Here is a 27,296-nt window from a genome sequence, read left to right on the forward strand (position 1 = left end):
CTCCTGGGTTCTAAGGGCCCTCCCAGCTCTGACCTCCTGGGTTCTAAGGGCCCTCCCAGCCCTGACCTCCTGGGCTCTAAGGGCCCTCCCAGCTCTGACCTCCTGTGTTCTAAGGGCCATCCCAGCTCTGACCTCCTGGGTTCTAAGGGCCCTCCCAGCCCTGACCTCCTGGGTTCTAAGGGCCCTCCCAGCTCTGACCTCCTGTGTTCTAAGGGCCATCCCAGCTCTGACCTCCTGGGTTCTAAGGGCCCTCCCAGCTCTGACCTCCTGGTTCTAAAGGCCCTCCCGGCTCTGACCTCCAGGGTTCTAAGGGCCCTCCCGGCTCTGACCTCCCGGGTTCTAAGGGCCCTCCCGGCTCTGACCTCCTGGTTCTAAAGGCCCTCCCGGCTCTGACCTCCAGGGTTCTAAGGGCCCTCCCGGCTCTGACCTCCCGGGTTCTAAGGGCCCTCCCAGCTCTGACCTCCTGGTTCTAAAGGCCCTCCCGGCTCTGACCTCCAGGGTTCTAAGGGCCCTCCCGGCTCTGACCTCCAGGGTTCTAAGGGCCCTCCCAGCTCTGACCTCCTGGTTCTAAAGGCCCTCCCGGCTCTGACCTCCAGGGTTCTAAGGGCCCTCCCGGCTCTGACCTCCCGGGTTCTAAGGGCCCTCCCGGCTCTGACCTCCTGGTTCTAAAGGCCCTCCCGGCTCTGACCTCCAGGGTTCTAAGGGCCCTCCCGGCTCTGACCTCCTGGGTTCTAAGGGCCCTCCCAGCCCTGACCTCCTGGTTCTAAAGGCCCTCCCGGCTCTGACCTCCAGGGTTCTAAGGGCCCTCCCGGCTCTGACCTCCCGGGTTCTAAGGGCCCTCCCGGCTCTGACCTCCCGGGTTCTAAGGGCCCTCTCAGCCCTGACCTCCTGGGTTCTAAGGGCCCTCCCAGCTCTGACCTCCAGGGTTCTAAGGGCCCTCCCGGCTCTGACATTTTCTGGTCCCAGGATCTTACAATTGATTCTAATGTTTCTGTAATTTTTTTTTTCAGTTCTTCTGTCTCTCATCCCTCTTCCCAGGAGGGGGCAGTGGAGACACATGGAGAGAACCCATCCTCAGTAGTATCCCACTCACACCTGAGAGCTTGGGGTCCCACAGAATCCTCTGCTGCCCAGGACTCTGGGGAGGGTCTGAGCCAGCTCCTTGCCCTTCCATCCTCTCACCCAGCATTTAGCCAGCCCTGGAGGTAGGAAGGACCCCCGGGGGGGTGCTTCCCCCACAACCTGCCTGAGAAGTCTCTCCTGTGGAGAAGGGCAGAGGAGGAGTTAGTGGCCAAAGTGGACCTTGGACCTGAGGGCTGTGCCAGCTGATCATTGACCTCTAAGGTCCTTCCAAAGCTCTATCCCTGAGCCCGCCCGCCCTGAGCCAAAAAGCTGGACCTGGGCCTGGAGAAGGTCCCCTTGACTGGAGATCTGGCGGTGTGGCGGGCCAGGGGGGCTCTGGGACTTCCGGGGGGTGAGGGAAAGCGCAGGGTCCCCCAGGGGTCCTTCTCCCCCTGCCCCCACGGTCATGGAAGGGAGTCCAGGCTGGTCAGTTTGCTGCCTAGTCATTCTCCAGGAATCCCTGCCTTCGGGCTGGAGCCCCAGGCCCTGGGAGAATGTAGAGCATGCAGGTGCGAGAGGAAATCTCAGCCTTGATTTCTTCCTTTTCCCCTTCCTCTTGCCACACACACTCAGGCTCACACACTCCCTTCATTGTGGCCTGTCCCCACCCCCTCCTGCAGCCCCGAGCCTGCCTGTCTCCACTGCAGGCCCTGCAGGGTGCTTGTCACCCCGCCTCCCCCGGGAGACACCCTCTCCTTGGGCTGTCATGAGTGGGCGGGATCTGAGTAACCCCTCAGAAGTCCAATAAAGCTCCCTGGCCCTTTCCTTTGCAGAGTTTCTGGGATTCCCAGCCCGACTTCAGCCTCAGCCCTATTCGAGCTGTCAGCCGGCGGGACAGCTGCTGTTGCTGGTCCCAGAGACAAGCGGGGGACCCACTTCCCCCCCAGGACCCCCCTCCCCAAGGGGCTGGGGGCTGCTAGGCAGGGTGGGCTGGGAAGTGTCCAGGCCCTGGAGGGTGGGGAGGCTGCCGGAGGGCCCTTGTTCTGAGGTGGGTAGTCAAGGTCAGGGGAGCGCCTTAGGCAGGCGGGAGACCCCCACTCTGCTGCCTTTCCCGTTTACTCTCCTCCAGCTGGTTCCTCCGGATCCCTCCCTGCCAAGTCCTTCACCCAGGCGACCAGAGGGGAGGTTGGATTGGCAGCAAGAGCCGCGGGCAGGGTAGGCGAGGGAGCCAAGAGCCCGGCAGGTGGGCCAGCGGGATGGAGGCCTGGGCCCCCGAGCGGCCCACCTTTGGCTTCTGGGACTACGGGGTCTTTGGGGGCATGCTGCTGGTCTCCACGGCCATCGGGCTCTTCTTCGGCCTGGCCCGAGGCGGGCAGAAGACGGCCGAGGACTTCTTCACGGGCGGCCGGAGAATGGGAGCGGTGCCCGTGGGGCTCTCGCTGGCAGCCAGCTTCATGTCAGCCATCCAGGTGCTGGGGGTGCCCGCCGAGGCCTACCGCTACGGGCTCAAGTTCCTCTGGATGTGCTTGGGCCAGCTGCTCAACAGCCTCCTCACGGCCTACCTCTTCCTGCCCGTCTTCTACCGCCTGGGGCTCACCAGCACCTACCAGGTAACGGGCAGGGCTGCCACCTCTGCTACGCCCGGGGCTCCAGGCCTGGCACCCAGCCAAGAGTGCCCCCAGGAGGAAGTGCTCCCCTTAAGCTAGAGTGGGCAAGGACGGGGTTGGAGATTGCTCCGGAGCCCCTGGGAAGTGGAAGGACTCTAGAGACTCATCTGGCTTCGCGGGCGAAGCACCCACAGCCCGGCTGGCATCCTGAGGGTGCCCCCGATGCACTTGGCTATGTGGGGGCTCATGGACACATGCACACGCCAGACCCCTGTTTGCTGCAGGCTTTGCCCAGACCGGGGGAGACCTGCGGGAGGGAGGCTGGAAGTGGGATGCGGCCTGATGGGTGCACACGGGCACTTCTCTCAGTCCAAGCTCAGGTCCTTGTTCCCATGACGCTCTCCACTCATCCTCTGCTGCCCCTTCTCTTTTCCTTCTATCTTTCCCCACATCAGGGTCCTTTCTAATGAATCCCATCTTCACCTTATGTGGCTAAGGAATTTCCGCTTGAGTGTTTGAGCCTTCAGTGAAAAGTCTGAACTAATTTCTTTAACTATTGACTGTCCCAGGAACGCTCAGGTGTGTCTCTGGTGGGTCTCTTCTCTTGTGAGGTTCTTTTGGTGCTTAAAGGTCCCCGTGTCCTGAGGCTCCGGGGCAGGGAGTGATGGGGCTGGAGAGCAGCAGCAGGAGAGACTGGACTGGAAGTTCTAGGCAAGGCTGGCCGTGGGGTCGGCCCCCGGGTGGTCTGAGAATTCGCCTTTCTCCTCCCCTTCCCCTTCCAGTATCTGGAGCTGAGATTCAGCCGCTGGGTTCGTCTGTGCGGCACCGTCCAGTACGTCATTGCCACGGTGAGCCTCCTGCCGTCCCCCCTCCCCCGGCCCCGGCCCCAAACCCAGCCCTCTGCAGACTCAGCCTCCTGGACTGGGCTGTCTGGTCCCCCGGCTGAGAGTCCCCAGCTGACCTCCCTCGTGAGCTGCCTCTGGGTTCCCCTGTAGAGAAAAGGTACCCGGGGCTTTGGGCAGGTCCCGGGAAGTCCCAGTGAAAACCTCCCCTTTGAGGGAGGGCCTCCTTGCTAAGGCCTCCTTGGAGGGAGAGGGCAGGGCAGGGCAGTGGAAGCGGCCGGGAGGGAGGCAGACATCGGGAAGAAGTCCTGGGCTGGGGCTGGTGAGATCACCTCCTGCCCGCTTTGTGGATGAGGGCCAGGAAAGGTCCCTGATGGGGGCTGGGACGAAGGGCTAGGGGTGGAACGGGGTCACTGTGCCCTCAGTCATGACTGGGGCCTATTTCCTGCCTCCCTGAACAGATGCTATACACTGGAATTGTCATCTATGCTCCTGCCCTGATTCTCAACCAAGGTAGGACACAAGGAGACCTGCAAGTGTCCCCCACCCTCTGGAAGATCCTCAAATCAAAAGAGGGATGACCCTGGCTTCAGGGACCCCCAGCCTGAGAGGGGCTGTGACCCTGGCTTCAGGGACCCCCATCCTGAGAGGGGACATGACCCTGGTTTTGGGGAGCCCCCTAATCTGAGAGGAGACATGGCCCTCACTTCAGGGACCCCCATCCTGAGAGGGGATGTGACCCTGGTTTTGGGGAGCCCCCTAATCTGAGAGGAGACATGGCCCTCACTTCAGGGACCCCCAGCCTGAGAGGGGATGTGACCCTGGTTTTGGGGACCCCCAGCCTGAGAGGGGACATGGCCCTGGTTTTGGGGAGCCCCCTAATCTGAGAGGAGACATGGCCCTGGCTTCAGGGACCCCCAGCCTGAGAGGGGACATGGCCCTGGTTTTGGGGACCCCCAGCCTGAGAGGGGACATGGCCCTGGTTTTGGGGAGCCCCCTAATGTGAGAGGAGACATGGCCCTGGCTTCAGGGACCCCCAGCCTGAGAGGGGACAGGACCCTAGCTTCAGGGACCCCCCAGCCTGAGAGGAGACATGGCCCTGGTTTTGGGGAGCCCCTCGTTTGAGGGAAGACATGATCCCGCTGCCAAGGAGCCCTTGGCCTGAGGACAGACAGGACCCTAGATTGGAGGCCCCCCCGTCTGAGGGGGATCTTTCCCTCTGACTGTCTGCTCACTGAGACTCCTGCTTCCAGTAACAGGACTGGATATCTGGGCTTCTCTCCTTTCCACCGGAGCCATCTGCACCTTTTACACCACTGTGGTAAGTAAGCACGTTGTGGGCCCAGTCATCCCCCCTCCTCCCCCCACTGCCCATCTCACAGTGGACTCTTCCCATGCTTGGAGATCCGTAGATATAAGGAGCCACATCCAGTGTTCTTCAATGAGCCCTGGACGGTATTTAGGACACTTAGATTTTGGTGCATTTCTACTTTGTACTGTCTCAGACCAATCCCCTCCTGTCTCTGGGACTCAATTTTCCCATCTGTAAAATGGGGCTAACAACCTTCCCGTTTTCTCTAAGAAATAGAATAAATAATACCTGGAGGGAAATAGTCATTTGTAAACAGGGCCTAGATGATGAGCTCAGAGGTCCCTTCTGGTTCTAAATCCTATGTAAAGGGGTGAAACAATCTGAGGGACTCGTCTTATTAGCAAGTGGGTCAGAATATTTCAGAGGTCACGATGCTGGGACAGCAACTGGAAAACCAATGGTCGGGGACTTCATATGATGAATTGGGACCTCCTCCCTAAAGTTGGGTCCCCAGCCCCCCCATCAGGCAGAGGAATGGACAATAGAGAGACGTTTTCTCCCTCTGGGAGGACCCTGGGATGCCCATCCTCCGCGGTCTCCCAGCTCTGCTTCCCATGCACCCCTTCTCCCCCCGCAGGTGTGGGACTATGGAACTAGCCTTTCCCTCTGTCCCCACCTCTTTCCCCACCCGTGCCCTACAGGGAGGCATGAAGGCGGTCATCTGGACAGACGTGTTCCAGGTGTTTGTGATGCTCTCCGGCTTTGTGGCCATCGTGATCCAGGGCACGCTTCTGGTCGGCGGCGCCCAGCGTGTGATGGACATTGCCCATAATCACTCCCGGGTCAACCTGGACGAGTAAGTGTTCCCCTGGCTTCTGGAGCCCTTGATGCTAATGAGGTGGGGGTGAACCTGGGGGAGGAGGAAATGAGTGGAAAGTCAATAGCTGATTATTTGTTTTAATAGTTGATTATTCATCCAATCTATTGCCAAAAAGCTTGACTCAACACCGCTGTGGCTTCCTAGACCAAAATGCCCAGCCCTTTAAGTATCATCTCCCTGATTAGAATGTTCTCAGATCGTATCTCTCTGTACTTGTATCTATCTCCAAATGGGGGCCCCTTAAAGAACCCCCCATTCATTCCTACGCTAGCCATGGGACATATGAAGACCAAATAATCAGCTTCCCCTCAAGTAGTGTATATTCTACAGCAGAGAACAACGTCTAACAGAGAAAAAGAAAATGTTTCTAAATGCAAAGTAAAATTTTTTGGAAAGAGCACTAAGCTTTTGGGGGTGAAGGGTGAGGAAGTCAGGAAGGGCTTCATGGAGCGGGTGGCTGAGCTTGAAACGAACCTGGGAATTCCAAGAGGCTGAAGTGAGGAGGGGGAGCCTCCCGGGCATTGTGAGGGGCACAGAGCGGGCACAGACACGGGGAGAATGGACCTGGGTGGAAGATAGAATGTCAGGTCAAGTTGGCTGGAATGTAAAGGGGAGCCATTGAAGCTTCTGGAGCAAGAGTGATTTGGGCAGAATTTCTCTGGCAACTGGGTGAAGGATGAATTTAAGAGGGGAACTTTTTTAAACTAGAAATTATTATAAACAGGTCCAGGAGAGAGGTGACAAAGAGGCTAGATTGCTGAGTTGTGTCAGTGGAGAGAAAGGGGTAGATGTAAGAGATGTGGCCATGGACAAGTTCCCATTGATGTATACATCATCTCCCCAGCCAATTAGACTCTGGGAAATGGAAGGATTAAAAAAAAAATCTAAACTATAATGAGGAACAAAAAGTTTGACTGGGGAGCAGTGTCTGTACCAGATTATAGAGGGTCCCAGATTAGGACCCTTTTCCTAAAGCTAGTCAGACCCATGCTCCCAGGCCAGGCAGGGACTACTGAGGGCCGAGATCACTTCCTGCTCCTTCCTGCGCATCCTTTAGAAAGAGGAATTCAAATCTTCTGCCTAGAGGCAATAGGGAGCCACTGATGATTTTTGAACATCACCCTGACAGGCTCAGACTAGTGCCCTAGGAAAATTAGTCTGACAAGCAAGAACTTTGGTTAGAGCCGTTGTTATTTGGTGTGTAGAGAATCCCCAGCTCTAGCAATGAGAGAAGAAAAAGAAAGGGAATAAAATAACCAAGAGTGAAGGCAGAATTATCTCTTTGCAGATGACCCCATTATTTGCTTAGAGGATCCTTGAGATTCAATAAAATAATTAACTGGAATAACAGCCTCAGCAAAGTTTCAGGGTAAAAAGAAAAACAGTCCTGGAAAAATCATCAACCTTTCTTTAGATTAATAACAAAGCCCCACGGGGGGAAAATAGAAAAAGAAATTCCATTCTGGATTATTTTGGCAGCTGCGTGAGGAGGGATTGGTGGGGGCATGGGAAGCCGTGCAGCCAATCAGGAGGCTGAGGCAAAAACCCAAGGGGGAGATGATTAAGGCCCCAGCCAGGTTGGACATGAGGGCAAAGGACAGCTTGGCCCCCATACAACAGGGACTAAATATAAATTGATTAAATTACCTTAGGATCATAGAATGAAATACCATTTGAGATTTAAAGTTAGAGCTGGGGAAGTTAAAGAAGTGGTTCAGGTCTGGGGCTTGGGGTTGTTAGGACTTTGATTAGGGCTGAATTTAGGGGTTTCGGCTTTGATTAGGGGCACGTGAGGAAAGAGCCTCCTCCTTCCTTTTTGAATGGAAGCTGTGGACCACAGGTGTAGAAGGAGGCCTGTGACATCTCACGTGGGCAAGCTGCTGCTTTGTTTCATTCACCATATTTCCTGGTTACAAATGACCCGGGAGTCACCCAGGAGGATTGTTGCTGCTGCTCACTTGTGTTCCACCTGTGGTGGCCCTATTTTGGGGTGTACAAAGAGGGGCATTATTGAGAAAGAGTGAGCCTGGGTAGGTTTAGAATTTCATTAGGCCTGGAGTCAGAGATGGAGCAGTGATTAGAAACCAGGTGGGTCACAGGGTGGATGGAGCCAGGCTGATGCCAGGGCTATGAGGGCCTGCAGACCCCCACGTTCCCTCCTCCTGCCCCCCCTTCTCCTGCCAATCAGGCTTCTTTTCTATCCCTTCTGTCCCTAGAAAGACAAGGGCCCAGCAGAGGCAGAGGACTGAATGCCAGATTTGCTCAGATTCCTCCCCTGGTGCTTGCTAGCTGTAGGATCCTGGGCAAATCCTTAGACCCTCGGAGCCTCGGCTTCCTTCTCTGTTAAAGGAGGGGGTTGGACTCAGTGGCCCCTGAGGCCATTTCTAGCCCTGTGACCCTATACCTACAGAGCTGGTATTTGATGGAGGTTGGAGGCCAGGTTCAGATCCCCTCTTGGAGGCTGCCTCTGATTAGGGGCTCCAATCCCTACTCCTAATTTCCCAGCCTTCCCTCCCATGCCTTCTTCTCCCTACAGCTTTGACCTGGATCCAAGGAGACGCTATACCTTCTGGACCTTCGTGGTAGGGGGCACCTTGGTGTGGCTGTCCATGTACGGGGTGAACCAGGCCCAGGTGCAGCGCTATGTGGCCTGCAGGAGTGAGCGGGAGGCCAGGCTGTAAGTGCTGGGACCCGGGCTTGGGAGACAGGGGGAGTCACAAAATAGGGACAGCTTTAATCGTCAGGAGATTCTCCCTTACGTTTAGCCTAAATGGACTTGATTTTTTGCCACATGACCCCTTTGATACAGGACCTTCTCTATCAGAACCAAGCAAAACCAGCAGGAAACGGTCATGTCCCCAAACCTGGGTTCCTTGGTCCCCATCTCAGAGCTGTGATTCCTGGGTGTCCGTGCTCAGATCCCTCCAACTCTCTCCCTCCGTCCCCCGTCTGGCTCCCGTCGGCCAGGCTCGGCCGGCCTCGGGGTCTTGCTGACTTGCTCGCTTCCCTCTCCACCCGCAGGGCACTGCTGATCAATCAGGTGGGGCTCTTCTTCATCGTGGGCAGCGCAGTGGCCTGCGGCATCATCATGTTTGCTTTGTACAGAGACTGCGACCCGCTGCAGGCTGGACTCATCTCTGCTCCTGACCAGGTAGGCTTCTGGGAGAACGGCCCGGCTCTGAGGGGGAGCTCAGAGCCCAGCTGAGCCAGGGAGGGCAGTGGCAATGTCCAAGGCTCTTAGGACACTGCAATGCAAAGACTTTTTAAGACACAGACTATCAGGACTAAAGGTCCCTTTAGAACATAATGTAAAATGAATATGGAAATACCCATAGTCAAATTGCACATATTGGTCTTGGGGACTAGGGAGGAAGGAAGGGAGAGAGGAAGACAAGGTTTTGTAAAGGTGAATGTTGAAAACTACTTTTGTATGTATTTGGAAAAATAAAATACTATTAAAAATAAAAAGGGGGCAGCTAGGGGGCGCAGTGGACAGAGCATCAGCCCTGAAGTCAGTGGGACCTGAGTTCAAATCTGCTCTCAGACACTTAACACTTCTCCTAGCTGTGATCCTGGGCAAGTCACTTAACCCCAACTGCCTCAGCAAATGAATGAATGAATGAATGAGTGAATGAATGAATGAACAAGCAAATAAATACATAAATGAATAAAAAGAACACCTTGTCAGAGCTAGTAAGTATCTGAAGTTAGGTCTCCCTGACTCCAGGCCCTGTGTGTTATATCTATTGTGCCCTCTATGTGCTCCCAATCAACTAGGCAGTTAACAAATTAGACATCAGGTATATAAAGGCCTCCACGAGTCTTGGCGTTAGGCCAGAGTGTAGGGGGATATCACCTTTATTTCCTTCCTCTGCTAGATCAGGGCTTAGCAGACTCTAACATGACGTCAAATCTGGCTTGCTTTTGAACAATTTTATTGAAAATGGCAAATGCCATTCTAAAGTCTCAGACTTGGCCCGAGGACCAGCCCTGGTACTAATGACATCGAGATTCCGCCATCCCGGCTTGCCTGTGTGGTCCAGTGGAAGGAGCTCCTCTGGGAGGCTCAGTCTGAGTTCAAATCTCATTGCTTGGTGATGTTGGCCAAACCGCTCAGCCTTTTTGATCCTATTTGGTAAGATGAGGCAGTTAGACTAAAGGAAGCATTTATTAAGCATCTACTGTGTTCCCGGACTGAATATTCTCATCTGATGCTCACAGGAGCCCTGTTGGGGTAGGTGACATTATGAAACCCAACAAGCGATTCCCACAGCTGATAAGTGTGGGAGTCCAGATTAATCCGAGGTCCTTCTCGCTCCAGGCCCAGAGCTGTAACTAACCCCTGGGCCTCCTTGCTTTCTCAAAGGGCCCTCCTAGCTCTGGCTCCCGCAGTCCTTCCTGGCTTTGACACTTCTCCGTTCTCAAGAGGTCAGCGGTGAAGGTCGGTGAATTCTTGAGTGCCAGCTCAGCCGGCCTGGCCCGCAAGGGCTCTTGTGGACTAGGCCGAGCGAGGAGAGGTCCTCGGTCCAGAAGGGCTGATCCCGCCTCCTCCGTCCTGCTCAGACTTTAGCCAGCGTACAGCGGGCAGTCCTTGGGCCAACCCCGGGGCTTCAGGCCCATCTCTGATGCTGGCTGTGGGACCTTGAGCAAATGACTTAATTTCCTCATCCGTAAAATGAGGGTGTCAAACCCTGTGGCTGAGGAGGGCGGTCAGGAAACTGAGAAGTTAGGGAGCACGTCAGGACTGGCTATGGAGACGGGGGTATTCAGGGAGCCTTGTGGGGGAGGCGGAACGGGCGGAGATCTTCACCCTGCTGGGCTCTCTGGTACACAATCCTTTCCTTCCTAACAATCGCCGATAAACGTTGCCCTCAGAGGTTTGCATTATCTCGCTTGCACCCACGGCAGCCAGGGAAGCTTTGGTCTCAGTCATTCTCCGTATTCTGGAGATGAGGAAACTGAGTCCCGAGAGGTAGCAAGTGCCCCAGGCGGCATTCAGACCCCAAACTTCCCAAGCCGGCTCTGCGTCCTGGCCACCTTCTGGGCACAAACAGGCGGCCCAGCGACCAGCGCACAGTGTTCTGGGAGCTCTTCCCTCTCAGACATGAGACGGAGCCTCCATCGTGAGAAAGTTCCATCTGGGGGGCCCACGGGCAGAACTAGGGACAGCGCCTGCTCCTGCTGGGAAAGTCCCCGGGAGCAAATTTCTAGTCAGCGATGGCCAATCCCGCTGATTTCGGGCCACAACTAAGGGCAGCGCATGCGTGCGTAGGGAACGTCCCCAGGAGACAAATTTCTACAAAAGTCAATTGATTAGAAATCTTGGCAATTTGGGGTAGAACTGCGCAGGTGTGAGCAGGTAAACCCCCCAGGAGGCCAGTTTCTAGGAAAGGTCCATGATTATCACTCTGGTGATTTCACTCCTGGGGAGGGACCGCCCACTCCCACCTTCACCAATGCAATCTTCCAGCTTCCTGATGTTTGCCCTGGGGACTGAAGGGATAAAGTCACAAATCTAAGGCTGGTGCTCGAGTTTACACAGCTAGTAGGAGTCAGTATGAGTGGAGCGCGAATTTGGAGCCAAAAAACAAGGATTGGGTCTTTTACCTCTAGTTGTGTGTCCTTGGACAAGTCATTGTTTCATCTCTTTTTGTAAAATGAGGAGAACGGACTAGTCTCTCAATGCTTGTGATTTTGCAGTGGAATTCTATTCTGTGGGTCCATGGTCTTCCCCCCCCCCTCCCCGTCTGAAGGCGCCTTTTTTGACCTTGTCTCCCAATCCATTATAAAAAGATTCTAGGGTTATCATCCTTGTTCATCCCTTCCTTCCCCTCCCAATTTTTTTCCCTGAGGCTGGGGGTAAGTGACTTGCCTCTGTGAGTCACACAGCTAGGAAGTGTTAAGTGGCCAGATGTGAACTCAGGTCCTCTGGACTTCAGGGCCGGTGTTCCATCCGCCCTCCCTACTTTCTACTGCTTATCGGGGCCATTCTGGGGGAGAACCACAGAGTTTTCAGTGGGCTCCCTACAGCAATGGGAGGAATGGAAATAGTCTTCCCCAAGGCTTCTCTTTCCCCCCCTCCAGTATGTGCCTTACCTGGTGCTGGACATCTTCCAGAATTATCCTGGAGTGCCCGGACTCTTCCTAGCCTGTGCCTATAGTGGCACCTTAAGGTAAGATCTAATATCCTCTGGGCAGAGGCACCCAACACCCCACAAAACTCCGTGTAGACAAACACCCTTAGAGAGAACTTTACAGGTTGTGGAATCCAACATTAATTCCCTCAGAATAACGTTGGATTCCACAGCCTGTAAGCTTTTGGTTCCATGTTCTAAAGCAGGGGTTCTCAAACTACGGCAGGCCGCGGGCCAGATGCACCGCTGAGGACATTTATGCGCCCACCGGGTTATGGCACGTGGGCTGAGGGGCGGAGACAGAGTGGGAGCTTTTGCTTTTACTCTAGTCCGGCCTCCCACAGTCTGAGGGACAGGGAACCGGCCCCCATTTAAAAGTGTGAGGACCACTGTTCTAAAGGCACTCCCAAACCCTGATATTCTACTTTCTACAGTCCCTCTCAACTCTGCCATTCCATGTCCTAAGGATGCCTCTCTTCCAAGCGCTGATATTCTCCTTTCTAAAATCATTCTGGCTCTGACATTCTATATGCCAAGGGTCCTTCAAACTGACACTGTATATTTTAAGAACTACTGGCCCTCCCAGAGCTGACATTCTATGTTCTAGGTATTAAGGGCACCCCCAAATCTGAGTTACTATATTCTAGGCATTGAGATTTCTCCCAGATCTGATAGTCTGTATTCTGCTGTTTTCCTGTTCTGGGTACTAAGGGCTCTCTTAGGTCTGATATTCTGGGTTCTGGGCTCTCGGGATGTTATATGGTTTGTTTGGCAGTGGGGTTCTAGGATCCTATGTGATTAGTGGATGAGGAAGATATATAGGAAGGGATGGGCTCCAGATTGGAGAGGGGAGAGGGTGGGGCCTGCTCTCATGCCCAATGTCTCCCCAGCACGGCATCTACCAGCATCAATGCCATGGCCGCTGTCACTGTGGAGGATTTGATCAAACCCCGACTACCAAGCCTCAGCCCTCGAAAACTAACTCTGATCTCCAAGGGGCTGTGTAAGTTCTGGGTGGAGGCAGGAAGGATAGGGTAGGTACTAGAAAGCAGAGGGGAAGGTCTAGACTATCCATCTTGCTAGGAAGATGGTTCAACGCTGGACCATTAAGGGGCCTCTGGGTGTTGTCTCCCCAAAGCCAAGATTGGAGTCCCCTAACAGCTGACCGGGCCTGAAGCGCGGATGCTAGGGGGAACTGAGGGGTCCAGAAGCCCCCATCCCTACCAGCTTCTCTCTGCTGGGCAACTCTGCTAATGATCTCTCCTCTTTGTTTCTGACACTTTCCAGCTCTCATCTATGGTTCAGCATGTCTGACAGTGGCTGCCCTTTCCTCCCTGCTTGGAGGTGGTGTCCTTCAGGTGAGCCCCTTGCCCTGGGGATGGTCCATGCCCCAGCAGGCTGACCCTGGCTCCCAACAACTGGCGAGGGCTGAATCCTGAAGCTAACCCCTAGCCTCCAGGGAGAAAGCGGGAGAGATACCGTCCTGTCCATGGGAAGCCTCCAAGTTAATGTGATCCATCCATCAGGCTGCAGCTCCAACCCTTGAAAAGGGATTTACGGAATGATTTCTTGTTATTTTTTTTTCCTATTTAATTATCTCAATAATGGGAGGAAGACCATTTAACAAATGAGTAACTGAGGAGTAACAAAGGAGTAAACTGAGGCAAAGGGAAGGGAAGGGATTTACCTTAAGTCACAGAGAACCAATGGCAAACAGGATTAATTCCATTCTATTTAATTATACAAACATGTATTATTTACTGAAATAAAGGCATTTGAGTCTCTCAATTCCCAGGGATCCAGGGCTCCTTTCCTGACACCAGACAATTCTCTTTCTGAGGGCAGAGCTAATTTTCAGTAGTGAGAAAGGGGAAAGGAGAGCCGGGTTCAAATGCTGACCTCCCCTCTTCCCTCCTCAGGGTTCTTTCACTGTTATGGGTGTGATGAGTGGTCCGCTGCTTGGAGCCTTCATCCTGGGCATGTTCGTTCCAGCCTGCAGCACTGTGGTAAGCTGTTCCTACACTCCCAGACCTTGAAAGGTTGAAAGGATAAGGGAGGGAGCTGTTGGGTAAGAGAACCTTGGAAAGCACTGGGTCCAACCTTCTTATTGGAGAGATGAGAAAAGCCAGGCCCCAGGAATGGCAAAGTCCAGCTCAAGCCCAGGAGACTAAACTATCGTGTCTGGCTGCCAAGGTGGAGTTCTAGGATTGAGGGTTCCCCACACAGAATGAAACGAGCCTGGTACAGAGTCTTATTGGTCATTTCAACTGGCTCCATCCTCCTGTGGGGCTGGATCGTTCATGTTCCCTTTCCCTGTCTCAGTTTTTTTTCTGTAAAATGGGAGAGTTGGATTAGGTGATTTCTAAGGTTGCTTGTGGTTTTAAGTGTTATGATTCTCTTCCAGGGTGTCTTCTCAGGCCTGTGTGGAGGCTTCCTACTCTCCTTCTGGGTAGCTGTGGGGGCAACTCTGTACCCCCCGAGTCCACAGACCATGGGTGTGTTGCCTACATTCACAGATAACTGTGCCCTCTACAACATCAGCGAGGGCCTGAATGTCACTGTGATTATGGGGACACTTCCACCAAAGACGATTACGGCCCCAGGAGACAGGTGAGGAAAGGCGAGGGGGCCCTGCCCCGCAGGGAGTCTCCCTCTGAGAGGGAGCAACAAAAGAACGAAAACCAGAATTAGAAGTTAGCTGAGCCACCCCAGAAATAGGAATTCTCTCTCCAATATTCCTGATATGGGTCATTCAGTCTCTGCTTAGAGACCTGCTAGGAACCCAACCCACTTCCAGAAGGGCCTTGACCTCAGAGATCTCTGGTTTCAAGAAAAGACCCCCCAAAATGTTTATTGGCAAAGGATAGCTGGAAGCTCCAGCAGAAGGGGGTCAGGGCAGTGCCAGCCCTCCCTAGCAGGGCTTGCATCTTGGGTAACATGGTGGGTAGGAGGAGCAAGGGGTGGCTAAGCTGATGGCAGTCCTGGTTCCACAGGCCTGCTGTCGCTGATGACTTCTACGCCATCTCCTACCTGTACTATGGGGCCCTGGGCACGCTGACCACAGTGCTGGCTGGCATCCTCATCAGCTACCTGACAGGTAAGCTAGCCTTGGGCAGAGTCCTGGAGGAGCATGTGAGAGAGCATGACCCTATTTCACAAAGGGAAATCCCTGAGCCAACTGTGACTGATCTCAATGTCACCGAATCACACGGAGGTTAGACAAGGATGCTTAACACTTTTGTGCCTCCTGGACCCTTTCAGCAGTCTGGCAAAAATCTGTTTTTAATGCAAGCAACAAGATACAGAAGGTTACAAAAGAAATCAATATATTGAAATATTTTTAAATAATAAAATTTTGAATGACTAAAAAAAACCCCATAGTTATAGACTACAGGTTAAGAAACCATGGCTTAGAGAGAGATTTTAGGACACAGAGTAGCAGGGTTAAAGGTGATTTTCTAAAAGCTAGACTGTTAGAATTGGGAAGAACCTTAAATATCTGAAGTCCAACTTCTAGAACTCAGTTGGTCATAAACAGGGTATTTAATTTAATGGACATTGGGGTGGTGGGAGTGGGGAGGGTCTGTGTCTTCCTTTTTCCCATTTCAGGGAGCTGGGGCTTGAACTGCAGTTCAAAATGCACATTTTGTCCTTTTCCTCCCTCTTTCACAGGCCCCACCAAGCGTAGTGACCTGGGCCCCGGCCTTCTGTGGTGGGACGTCATGAAACAGATGTCATCTGTGGCCCCTATGGCTAAGTCGGTGCCCGTGGAAGACAGCTTGTCTAATTCTAAGGTCAAAACCCAATCTGTCAGACAACCAGGGGGTGACGGGGGGGGGTGCATTCTGAGGTACCACAGGCTGCCCCCTGGCCTCTGGGAAGTTTGTCGAATTATTCCCCATGGAGCTCAGGTTTAACATCTAGCCAAGAATGAAAATTTCAGATTACAGTGGTATTAATTATATTTTTGTGATAATCACCAAGGATGTAAGAATATTAGCAATTAATATGCAGATTAAAATTCAGGTCTATTAACGGTCAGGCGTGCCTCCCCTTGCCCCTCTAAGTTCCTCACAGAGACTTATCTTGTGTCCCACTATTAGCCTGCCTGGATGGGGAGGGTCTCCCTAGGTCATAAAAGCAATGACCCCTTCTTGTTGATCATCATGTCACATTGGCCTAGAGTCACTCAGGCAATTGTCAAAGCGGGATCTAATCAATCAATCAATAAGCATTTATACCGCCCCTACCATGTGCCAGGCACTTTACTAAACACTGAGATACAAAGACAGGCAAAAGACAGTCTCTGTCCTCAAAGAGATAATAGACTAAGAGGATAAACAAATAAATATGTACAAACTATATAAAGGATAAATAGAAAATAATGAAGAGAAGGAAGGCGCTAGAATTAAGGGGGTTGGGGAAGGCTTTCTTAGAAGATGAGATTTTAGTTGGACTTAAAGAAAACCAGAGAAGGGAATAGTAGAGATGAGAAGGGGGTCAGCCAGGAAGCTGTGCCATTGGATGGAAGAGTACATGTTTGAGAAGACTAAAAGGGGAGAGGAAATTAGATCTGTTTGTTCCTGGACTCTCCCTCAGTCCTATTTTATAATCTTGTTTTTCACATGATTAATTTTCCACTGTGCCTCTGTCCCATGGACTTGTTTATCCTGATTCTATGGAAACAATCTGGGCCGAGGGAGAGGTGGAGCCACTGGCCAAAGCCCACCATGATGGCTTACTTCTCTCTTGGTGGCCGGGGCTTAAGTCCTCAGAGCTGACAGTCTCCGAGGGAACTAGGACTTGCCTACCAGTCAGGAGCCCTTCTCCTATCCCTCATGAGGGGCCTGGGAGCGGGAACTCTATGAGAGACGTATTGGTCATTCCCATAGGGCATCAACAATCTGAGTTCTAAGTACAGTTTCCAAAGCATCTTTCTATTCATCCTCTTCTGATTTGAAAGAAAGACAAGGTAAATCTTGTATAATATTTATAAGCTTCTACAACTACTCTAGGACTTTGGGGACCCCCATAAGGATTGACACATAGGATCCTTGAGGCCCCTCCCCAGGGCTTGATCTGTTTCTGATCTTCCTCTTCTCCCCTGCAGGATTCTAAGGAGCCCCCACATGAGATCAAGAAGCTCCCGGGCCCCTCATCCTTCTGGCTCCAGGATCAGGTGTTGCAAAAGGAGGCAGAAGAAAGCAATCTGCTTAGAGAAACGGACATTTAAATTGGCTCATGTGTGGACTGGGAGAGACTGAGAAACCCAAACCAAGGTGGGCTGGGCCAGAACTTTGACCCAGCCAGTTCTGGACCCAAGAACCTGCTCTCGATGTTTCCACTTGTTTTATGCTCATGAGCCCGGCAACCTCTGGCTCTTCTAGAATGAAAGATGGAAGAGAAAGGGCTGGGCCCTCCTGGACTTGTGGACCTTCCCTTGATTTGATTATTCCTGCATGAGAAAAGCAGTGGGTTTAGGTCAAGTTCTGTTTCTCTTGGGCGGAATCAATGTTTATGTGTATAATTATGGGAGGAGAATTTATTATTGTCCCCTGAACACTCCATTTATCAACTGGGAAAATGGTTGGAAGTTGGAATGCTCTCCCTTCTTCAGTTTTACGTTGAAACCCCAGATTTCTCTTCTACATTCAGTGTTTTACAGAAAATGTCTTTCCTGCTTCTTCCCCTTCCTCCCTTGCACTTTGTCCCAATCCCAGAATCATTTTGTATTTAATATTTTGTATTTGCTTATATTGGTTTTCTCCTGGTAGAAAGTAAGCTCTCCAAGGGGAAGGACTATTTTGGTTTTGTCCTTGAATTTGTGGGGCCAACTGTGTGCGGCTTGTAGCAGGTGATTAATAAATGCTTGTCAAATTGAATTAATTTGAATGATGAATAAGAGAAGGAAGAAATAGGAGTAAGAATGGATGGAATATTGATTCTGGCTCCAAAAGAAGCTACATCCTCTAGATCATCCAGTCTTATCTACTGCAATAGGTCCCTTTACTTAAGGGCATTGAATAGAGCCCTGAGCCTGAAGTCAGGAAAAATTAAGTTCAAATTCAATTTCAGACACTAACTGTGTCTCAATCTCAGATAATAGCTGTGTGACCCTGAGTAATTCACTTACCCACTCATTGCTTGCCTCAGTTTCTTCACCCACAAGATGGGAATGAAAATAATAGCAAAATAATAGGATCCAATGAGATGCTATTTAGCACAGTGCTTGGTGCATAGTAGGCTCTTGTCCCCATTTCAATCCTACCTTCCAGGCAGGTCCTTCCTAGAAGCAAATTCCAAATACCCAACCCCAGAGTAAGACCCCCCAAAACAGCTTTCCTGGGATGTCTGGGAGTATTATATCTCTTCAGAGCCAAACTTGGTCATTAGAATTATACTCATTATTCAATTTGGAAACTGCTCTCCCCCAATTCTTCTGATTTACCTGGCTGACTGGTCCTCAGTCTCCCTTATTCAGTCTTCCTCTAGGTCACCAACTACTGACTATGGGTGTCCCCCAACACTCTGTCCTGAACTCTCTTCTCTTCTCCTTCTATTTTATTTCACTTCATGATTTCATCAGAGCACCTGGGTTCAATTATCAGCTTTGTACAGATGATTCTCAGATTTATTTATTCAAACCTAACCTCTCTCCTGAGCTTTATAGTCTCAGGTGATCAATTGTCTATTACCTACTGTGAATTGGATGTTTGATGGACATCTTGAACTCAATATGTCCCAAACAGAGCTCATTATCTTTTCCTTCAACTCTCCCTTCTGGGATGGTTTCCTAAAAACCTGGAAAAACTTATAAAAATTGATTCAAGATAATGAAGTAAAAAAAAAAAAAACCTGAGGTTATGGTACCCAGTACTAGCAATAACACAATAATGGCCAGCTATGAAAGACTTAGCTACTCTGATCAATACAATGAAACAAGAGGACTCATGAAGAAAAGTGATATCTTCTATCCAGAGAGAGAGAACGGATGAATTCTCAGTGAAATTCAAGCATATTTTTTTTTCACTTTTTAATTTTTCTTCCTCTTTTTTTTTGGTAACATGGCTTATATGGAAATATGTTTTGCATGACTTTACATGTATAATTTATATCTTATTACTTGCCTTCTCAATGTGGGAGAAAATTGAGAATTCAAAATTAAAAATTTTTTTAACATTTTAATTTAAAGTTTTGGGTTCCAAATTCTATCCTTCCCTCCCTTCCTCTCCTCCTACATCTCCCCAAGAAAATAAGCAATTAAATATAGGTTATATGTATGCAATTATGTAAAACATTTCCATATTAGTAATTTTGAACAGGAAGATTCAGACAAAAGAAACAAATGAAAGAAAATGAAAAATGGCATGTTTCAGTCTGTATAAAATCAATATCAATTCTCTGGAAGCAGATATTATGTTTTATCATTAGTCCTTTGGGATTGTCTTAGATCATTGTATTACTGAGAAAATCTAAGTCATTTGCAGTTCTTTATTAAGCAATATCGATGTCATTGGGAACATGTTCTCCTAGTTCTGTTCACTTGACTATGCATTAGTTCATGTAAGTCCAAGTTTTTCTGAAATCATCCTGTTTGTCATTTCTTATAGCAAAATAATACCCCATTACTGTCATATACCATAGCTTCTTTAGCCATTCTCCAGTTGATGGGCATTCCTTTGATTTCCAACTCTTAGTCACTACAAAAAAGCCTCTACAAATATTTTTGATAGAAATAGGTCCTTTCTCCTTCTTTGAATGTCTCTGGGATATAGTGCTAGCAGTGGTATTGCTATAGCTAATATTTCTAATACAATATAAAATAATAGAGGTGATCATGGGGATCACTGAGAAAAGCAGAATGACCAGTCTTTGAAAAGCCTCCTGCTTCTGCTTCAGGAAAGAATAAATAAACCGTTTTGAGAGGGGTAGAAGTCTAGTTTTGCCTCCCTTCAGATCACTGCTACACAGATCTACATGCGGACATAGAACCTACATGAATGAAACAACACGATTTTCTTACACACGCACTTCTTGCATATTTATCTATCACTAATCTCCTCCCGGCTTCTGTAAATGTTCTGTTGTCTCTAAATTGTGAATCGTTCTCTTGGGGAGCTTCTGGAGGCAGCCTCGGCTTTAGTTCCTGTCAGAATGTCTCCAGCCAGCTGTAGCTCCCTCCGAACCCAAAGCCTCCAGCAGCACGAAGGGACGAGGGGATGAAATCTTGACTCTGAACCTCCTAGAGTGTGGGAATCAGACTCTGCCTCCGAGAGTGTGGGATTGTGGGTTTCCCAGACTTCAATCCTAGTTGTGAATCTCCCAGAAGTCCATGAGCAGGCTTTTCCTTTAGACTTGTGAATCTGCTGGGCTTTCGAATCCACTGAATCCTGGCTCTGAATCTCCTCGAGCTTCCCTGAAGTTCTCCTGGGAAGTCTTCTCCTTGACCCAATCCAGACTGACTTCTCCACTCAGAGAATGGGCTTGTGGGAACTCCTTAAAGAACCAATGAGCAAACTGCTTTAAAGGTGTAAACTCCTTTAAAGGTTTGAACTCTGAGCAAGAGAATTGTTAAGTACCAGACAACCCACTTAGCACCTAGTAATAATGCTAACAGGCTTCCAAATTCGAAAATCCATCTGCCTCCTAGACATCTCAAACTGGCTTCACATAAACATCTAAAACTCAGCTTGGCCAAACTGGACTCATTCTCTTCTCTCTTAACCTCCCTCTCTTCCTAACTTCTCTGTTACTGTGGAGGAAACCACCGTGCTCCCTACTTACAAACTCACAGCCCAGGTGACAGCCTCAACTCCTCACTCTCTCAAATCCTCCAGACTCAATCTATTGCCAAGTCCTGTCAATTTTACCTTGGTGGCATCTAGGCTATATACAAGCTTCTTTCCATACTCTGCCTTCATTCTATAATGTATGTTGCCTTCTTTCTATAATATACATTGAATTCTTTCCATAGTACACACTGCCTTCATTTTGTAATATACGCTGCTTTCTTTCTATGTATGATACCCACTGCCTTCTTTCTATAGTAAACATTACCTTTTTTCCATAGTATACCCTGTATTCTTTCCATAGTATACACTGCCTTCCTTCTCTAGTATACACTGCCTTCTTTCCATAATATACATGACCTTCTTTCCATAGTACACAATTTCCCTTTCATAGTATGCATTTTTCTCTTTCCATAGTACACACTGCATTCGTTCTATAATGTATGTTGCCTTCTTTCCATAATATACACAATTTCCCTTCCGTAGTATGCATTCCTCTTTCCATAGTACACACTTCTTTCTTTCCATGGTACATACTGTCTTCTTCCCATAATATACATCACATTCTTTTTGTAATATACATTCCCTTCTTTCTGTATTATACACTACCTTCTTTCCACTGATCCTCTCACCGCCTAGTTGTAGGCCCTCATCACCTTGTACATAGACAATTTCAAGAGTCTCAGTTGGTTTTCTTGCCTAAAGCTCTCCTCACTATTATCTAGTCAGCAGTCAAAGTGCAGGGATGACCATGCTATCCTCCCTTTCACCTATTCAATAGATTTCAGTGACTCCCTTATCACTTTACTCTTTTTTTTTTTTAATTTTTATTTTATTTTATAATTATAACATTTTTTGACAGTACATATGCATGGGTAATTTTTTACAACATTATCCCTTGCACTTACTTCTATTCAGATTTTTTTCCCTTCCTCCCCCAACCCCCTCCCCCTGATGGCAATCAGTCTTATATATGTTAAATATATTACAGTATATTCTAGATACAATATATGTGTGTAGAACCGAATTTTTTTGTTGCACAGGAAGAATTGGATTCAGAAGGTAAAAATAACAGTTTACATTCATTTCCCAGTGTTCCTTTTCTGAATGTAGCTGGTTCTGTCCATCATTAATCAATTGGAATTGGATTAGCTCTTCTCTGTGTTGAAGAAATCCACTTCCATCAGCATACATCCTCGTACAGTATCATTGTTGAAGTGTATAATGATCTTCTGGTTCTGCTTGTTTCACTCAGCATCAGTTGATGTAAGTCTCTCCAGGCCTCTCTGTATTCCTCCTGCTGGTCATTTCTTATAGAACGATAATATTCCATAACATTCATATACCATAGTTTACCCAACCATTCTCCAATTGATGGACATCCATTCATCTTCCAGCTTCTAGCCACTATGAAAAGAGCTGCCACAAACATTTTGGCACATACAGGTCCCTTTCCCTTCTCTAGTAGTTCCTTGGGGTATAAGCCCAGTAGTAGTATGGCTGGGTCAAAGGGTATGCACAGTTTGATAACTTTTTGGGCATAATTCCAGATTGCTCTCCAGAATGGCTGGATTCTTTCACAACTCCACCAACAATGCATCAGTGTCCCAGTTTTCCCACAGCCCTTCCAACATTCATCGTTATTTGTTCCTGTCATCTTAGCCAATCTGACAGGTGTGTAATGATACCTCAGAGTTGTCTTAATTTGCATTTCTCTGATCAATAGTGATTTGGAACACTCTTTCATATGAGTGGAAATAGTTTTAATTTCATCATCTGAAAATTGTCTGTTCATATCCTTTGACCATTTATCAATTGGAGAATGGCTTGATTTCTTATAAATTAAAGTCAATTCTCTGTATATTTTGGAGATGAGGCCTTTATCAGAACCTTTAACTGTAAAAATTTTTCCCAATTTATTACTTCCCTTCTAATCTTGTTTGCATTAGTTTTGTTTGTGCAGAAACTTTTTAATTTGGTGTAATCAAAATGTTCTATTTTGTGATCAATAATAGTCTCTAGTTCTCCCTTGGACACAAACTCCTTCCTCCTCCACAAGTCTGAGAGGTAAACCATCCCATGTTCCTCCAATTTATTTATGATTTCGTTCTTTATGCCTAAATCTTGGACCCATTTTGATCTAATCTTAGTATGTGGTGTTAAATGTGGGTCCATGCCTAGTTTCTGCCATACTAATTTCCAGTTTTCCCAGCAGTTTTTGTCAAATAATGAATTCTTATCCCAAAATTTGGGATCTTTGGGTTTGTCAAAGATTAGATTGCTATTTTTATTCACTATCTTGCCCTGTGAACCTAACCTATGCCACTGATCAACTAGTCTATTTCTTAGCCAATACCAAATGGTTTTGGTGACTGTTGCTTTATAATATAGCTTTAAATCAGGTACACTTAGACCACCTTCCTCTGACTTTGTTTTCATTAGTTCCCTTGCAATTCTTGACCTTTTATTCTTCCATATGAATTTTGTTGTTATTTTTTCTAGGTCATTAAAATAGTTTCTTGGGAGTCTGATTGGTATAGCATTAAATAAATAGATTAGTTTGGGGAGTATTGTCATCTTTATTATATTCACTCGGCCTATCCAAGAACACTGAATGTCTTTCCAATTATTTAAATCTGACTTTATTTTTGTAGCAAGTGTTTTGTAATTTTGCTCATATAATTCCTGACTCTCCTTTGGTAGATATATTCCCAAATATTTTATACTATCGACTGTTATTTTGAATGGAATTTCTCTTTGTATCTCTTGCTGTTGGATTGTGTTGGTAATGTATAAAAATCCTGAGGATTTATGTGGATTTATTTTGTATCCTGCGACTTTGCTAAAATTCTGAATTATTTCTAATAGCTTTTTAGCAGAGTCTTTGGGGTTCTCTAAGTATACCATCATGTCATCTGCGCAAAGTGACAATTTGATTTCTTCATTTCCTACTCTAATTCCTTGAATCTCTTTCTCGGCTCTTATTGCCGAGGCTAGAGTTTCTAGTACTATATTGAATAGTAATGGTGATAGTGGGCAACCTTGTTTCACTCCTGGTCTTACAGGGAAAGGTTCTAGTTTATCACCATTACATATGATGTTTACTGAAGGTTTTAAATATATGCTCCTTATTATTTTAAGGAATAGTCCATTTATTCCTATACTCTCAAGCGTTTTTAGTAGGAATGGATGTTGGATTTTATCAAATGCTTTTTCTGCAATCACTTTACTCTTTTTTCTCACCTCAGTCTTTATTCTGATATTACTTTTATTTCACTTGTAGATGTCTGTATCTATATATTTGCTTGTAGGACAATTTGATTGGAGAACAATAGTCCTCCCCACCAGAAGATGTTCTGGAGGGCAGGAGCTATATGTTTTCCTTCCTTTGTATTCTCAGTACTTATCACAGAGCCTGGCTCATAATGGATGCCTAAAAAATGTTTGTCAATTTACCGAGTGCTTTTCTTTTTCCAATCCCTTCACTTTACAGATGAGAAAACTAAGGCAGAGGGAGAGGGAAGGGACTTAGCAAGATTACAAAGGGAGAGCTGGGATGCTATGATAAAGCCTTCTTTCCAAAGTCAAAGACCTCAGGCATGATGCCTAGGGAAATACTGGAAAGGGAAAGGACCCAATGTCTAACTGGTTTTTTCCATCTCAGAAGATTTCAAGAATTTCCATCAGGAATACCTCTTGGATCAATAGATTCTATTGGAATCTTAGGGATCATTGAGTATCATCCTCTCATTTTACATTTGAGAAAACATTAATTTTTTCATCTGAGGTCCAGAGAAAAGAAAAATGTTTCTTAAGTTTAACAGCTAATAAGAAAAAGAACCAGGCTATCAGAAGACCTAGGAGTTCAGATGCTAAGTGTGGAGTCAGACCTCTTTAAAGATGTTAATTCTTGGCACTGAAATTGTATGACCTTAGAAAAGTATCTTAACTTCTATGATTCCCTTTTCCTTCAACGAACTGCATGGTGTGAGAGGGGGAAGAGTAGGACTTGCCTAAGGTCACATGGAGGATTATTATTCCTCCCAAACAGGGGGAAAGGGAAAGAAGGAAGAGAAAAAAACAAGACAGAAAGAAAGGCAGGGACAAAGAAAGAGAAAGAAGGAAAAAAGAAAGAAAAAAGGAAGAGAGAAAGGCAAGAAAGAAGAAAGAGAAAAAGATGAGGGTGGAAGGAAGGAAGGAAAAAAGAAAGAAAGAAAAAGAAAAATGGAAGGGAGAAAAAAGGAAGGAAGGAAAGAAAGAAAGAACACAAGAAAGAAAGGAAGGAAGGAAAGAAAGAAAGAAAGAGAAAAAGAAAGAAAGGAAGGGAGGAAGGGAAGAAGGGAGGGAGGAGGAATAGAGGAAGAGAGGGAGGAAGAAAAGAGCAAGGGAAAAAGAGAGAGAGAAGACCCCAGGAGATGGAAGGGAATAATTAGGTTCACAGATCTCTGGCCTCTCTTCCTCAGCATTTCAAGGCTGAGAGTCCCCCTAGGGTAGCCTTGGCTCTAGGAAGCCTTCAGTCATGTCTCTGTGAAGGCAGGGAGAGTTGGATTTCTCAGTGTCTCAGGGGGGATAGGGCCCCTAAGGGAACTGGGGTGTTTGTGTGTGTGTGTGTGTGGTGTGTGACTTCTTCCGAGGAAGAAGGGAGGGAAGAAGGGAGGGACTGTCAAAGAATCTTGTTCAACAGCAAATACCTGGGCTGGGTTTGCCCCTCAGGCAGCTTAGTTACGCTAGAGCCTGGGTGATGACATCTGCAGTACTTCCCGGTAAGGAGCACCTTCTGAAGCCCCTGAAACTCCAGCCCTCACGGAGTTCCCAGATGAGTTCTTGAGGAGGGGACCTCCCCTCCCTGCTTTGCCTTTGACTTCTTTCCCCAAGATCTCCTCCGCATTAATGATCAGATTAATGATCATTAATGATCTTTTCCTAAAAGGTCAATCCATTGTCCAGGGAAGAGCTCTGGTTGGCAATAGAAAGGCCTGGGCTCCAGGCTTGGCTCTGACCTCTCAGGGCCTCAGTTTCCTCATATTTAAACTGAAGATAACCCTTGCACCACTTCCCTTTGGGGCATCTTGAGAACATTTTGTAAGCCCTGAAGCTCTATGAGATAGCTGAGTTCTTATCAATACTGATCCTGGATTTGTGTCCTAGGACAGGTAAATTCTTCCCCAAGTGTCAATTTTGTCTTTTATAAAATAGGAAAAATATATTCTATATTCTGGATAAAGGGAAACTCTGACTGTCACCTACAATCTCTGAGACTTTGAACAAGCTATCACCTCTGAATATCCGAGGGTCCTCAAATCAGAACAATTGGAACAAATTTTCCGAGCTAGGAGGGGGCTCTTGGGACATAAAACGGGACATATTAAAACCAGGAGGAACCTTAGAACATAGACCATGGAATTCTAGAGCTTTATTAGAAAAGCTAGAAGAGCCTTTGAAGGAATGAATGAAAAAGTGTTTTTTAAATACTTACTATGTGTTTGAGGAACCCCAGATTCCTTTCTACTTCAAGTTCTTTCCTTTAGCTAACATATTGCCCCTCAAAGCATTAATCACAGTGGATGTGCAAAGAAAGGAAAGGAAATGGGGCCCAACTTCTCAGCAAATACCGAAGTGTGAGGAGGAGTTGGAGGAGAGGAAGGAGAAGAGGAGAAGCAGGAGGAGGAGGGGAGGAAGAGAGGAAGGAAGAAGAGGAGGAAAAAGCCTTGCCTGTCTAGTCTCAGACTTGGGGCACTTTGCCCCTGGACTTGAAGAGAACTTGACTTTGGCTGGATACCCCTGAGGGAGCTCAGGAGGAGGCTACAAGTCTCTTGAAGCCGTCCCAGTAAGCACCGGCTGTCTATGACTATCCACCTATCCTATCCCCCACTGAGAAACTGCTGGAAACATAAAATCCTAGCAGGAAGAACCTCTGAAAATGCATTAAGTCCAAATCCTATTCATCTCTTTCTGCCCCATTTTATAGAGGAAGAAACCAAAGATTCAGAGAAAAAAGGGACTTCCCTGGGGTAGGGGTGGGGATAGAGCCTTAAGAATCCAGGATCTTCTGGCTGCCTTCCAGGTAAAAGTGTTGGAAAATTAGGTAATTCCTGACAAGGTGAACCCAAGACACAGGGTCCAACAGCTGGGTGGGGCCCTGGGGTGCCAAGGCTGTTCTGCTACTTGCCCTGGGCTAATTCTGAGGAAATAGGAAAAAAAAATTGCATATAATTACCTTAATTACTAGTTAATCATATATGGACCATAATCCATCCACTCATTCTTTTTCATTTCTTTAATCAGTCTGGGTGCAGAAGGGAGTCCTTTCCTATAAAACTCTAGTATTCCTCCCTCCCCCATCCCTTACTAAAGCTCTCTTTCTGGGACTCCCCAAGAGTCTGGCAGCTAGTGAAGTAGAAAGAGTACAGTGTGCAAGAGAGCTCATTCTTCTACCCCTGGGGGGCTTTCGAGGGTCTCTTCAGAGGCTTTGCTCCAATGGCCTCTTCTCAGATCCCAAAACAAGGAAAACAAGTTTTCTCCTAACATTGACTGAATGACCTTGTTCAAGTCTGTTCCTCTGTCAAGGTCTTAATTTCCTCCTTTGGATTGGGTTTGATGGTTCCTGAGATCACTTGTATTTCATATTCCATTTCATATTCCTTAAGTTCAGCAAACATTCACAAATGCC

General features: G+C 48.1%; 1 protein-coding gene across 1 annotated transcript; it reads left to right on the forward strand.

Moving 5' to 3' along the window:
- The first annotated feature begins 1,902 nt into the window (after positions 1-1,902).
- On the forward strand, positions 1,903-17,719 carry SLC5A5 (solute carrier family 5 member 5). The gene is made up of 15 exons (XM_074302289.1): positions 1,903-2,672; positions 3,452-3,517; positions 3,973-4,024; positions 4,765-4,832; positions 5,525-5,679; positions 8,240-8,380; positions 8,725-8,854; positions 11,788-11,876; positions 12,728-12,840; positions 13,125-13,195; positions 13,757-13,843; positions 14,242-14,447; positions 14,831-14,934; positions 15,510-15,631; positions 16,948-17,719. The coding sequence occupies exons 1-15, from the start codon at positions 2,319-2,321 to the stop codon at positions 17,068-17,070; spliced, it is 1,881 nt and encodes a 626-aa protein (XP_074158390.1). The 5' UTR covers positions 1,903-2,318; the 3' UTR covers positions 17,071-17,719.
- The last annotated feature ends 9,577 nt before the right edge of the window (positions 17,720-27,296 follow it).

Source organism: Sminthopsis crassicaudata, chromosome 1 (assembly GCF_048593235.1).
Source record: "Sminthopsis crassicaudata isolate SCR6 chromosome 1, ASM4859323v1, whole genome shotgun sequence".
NCBI classification, from domain to species: Eukaryota; Metazoa; Chordata; class Mammalia; order Dasyuromorphia; family Dasyuridae; genus Sminthopsis; species Sminthopsis crassicaudata.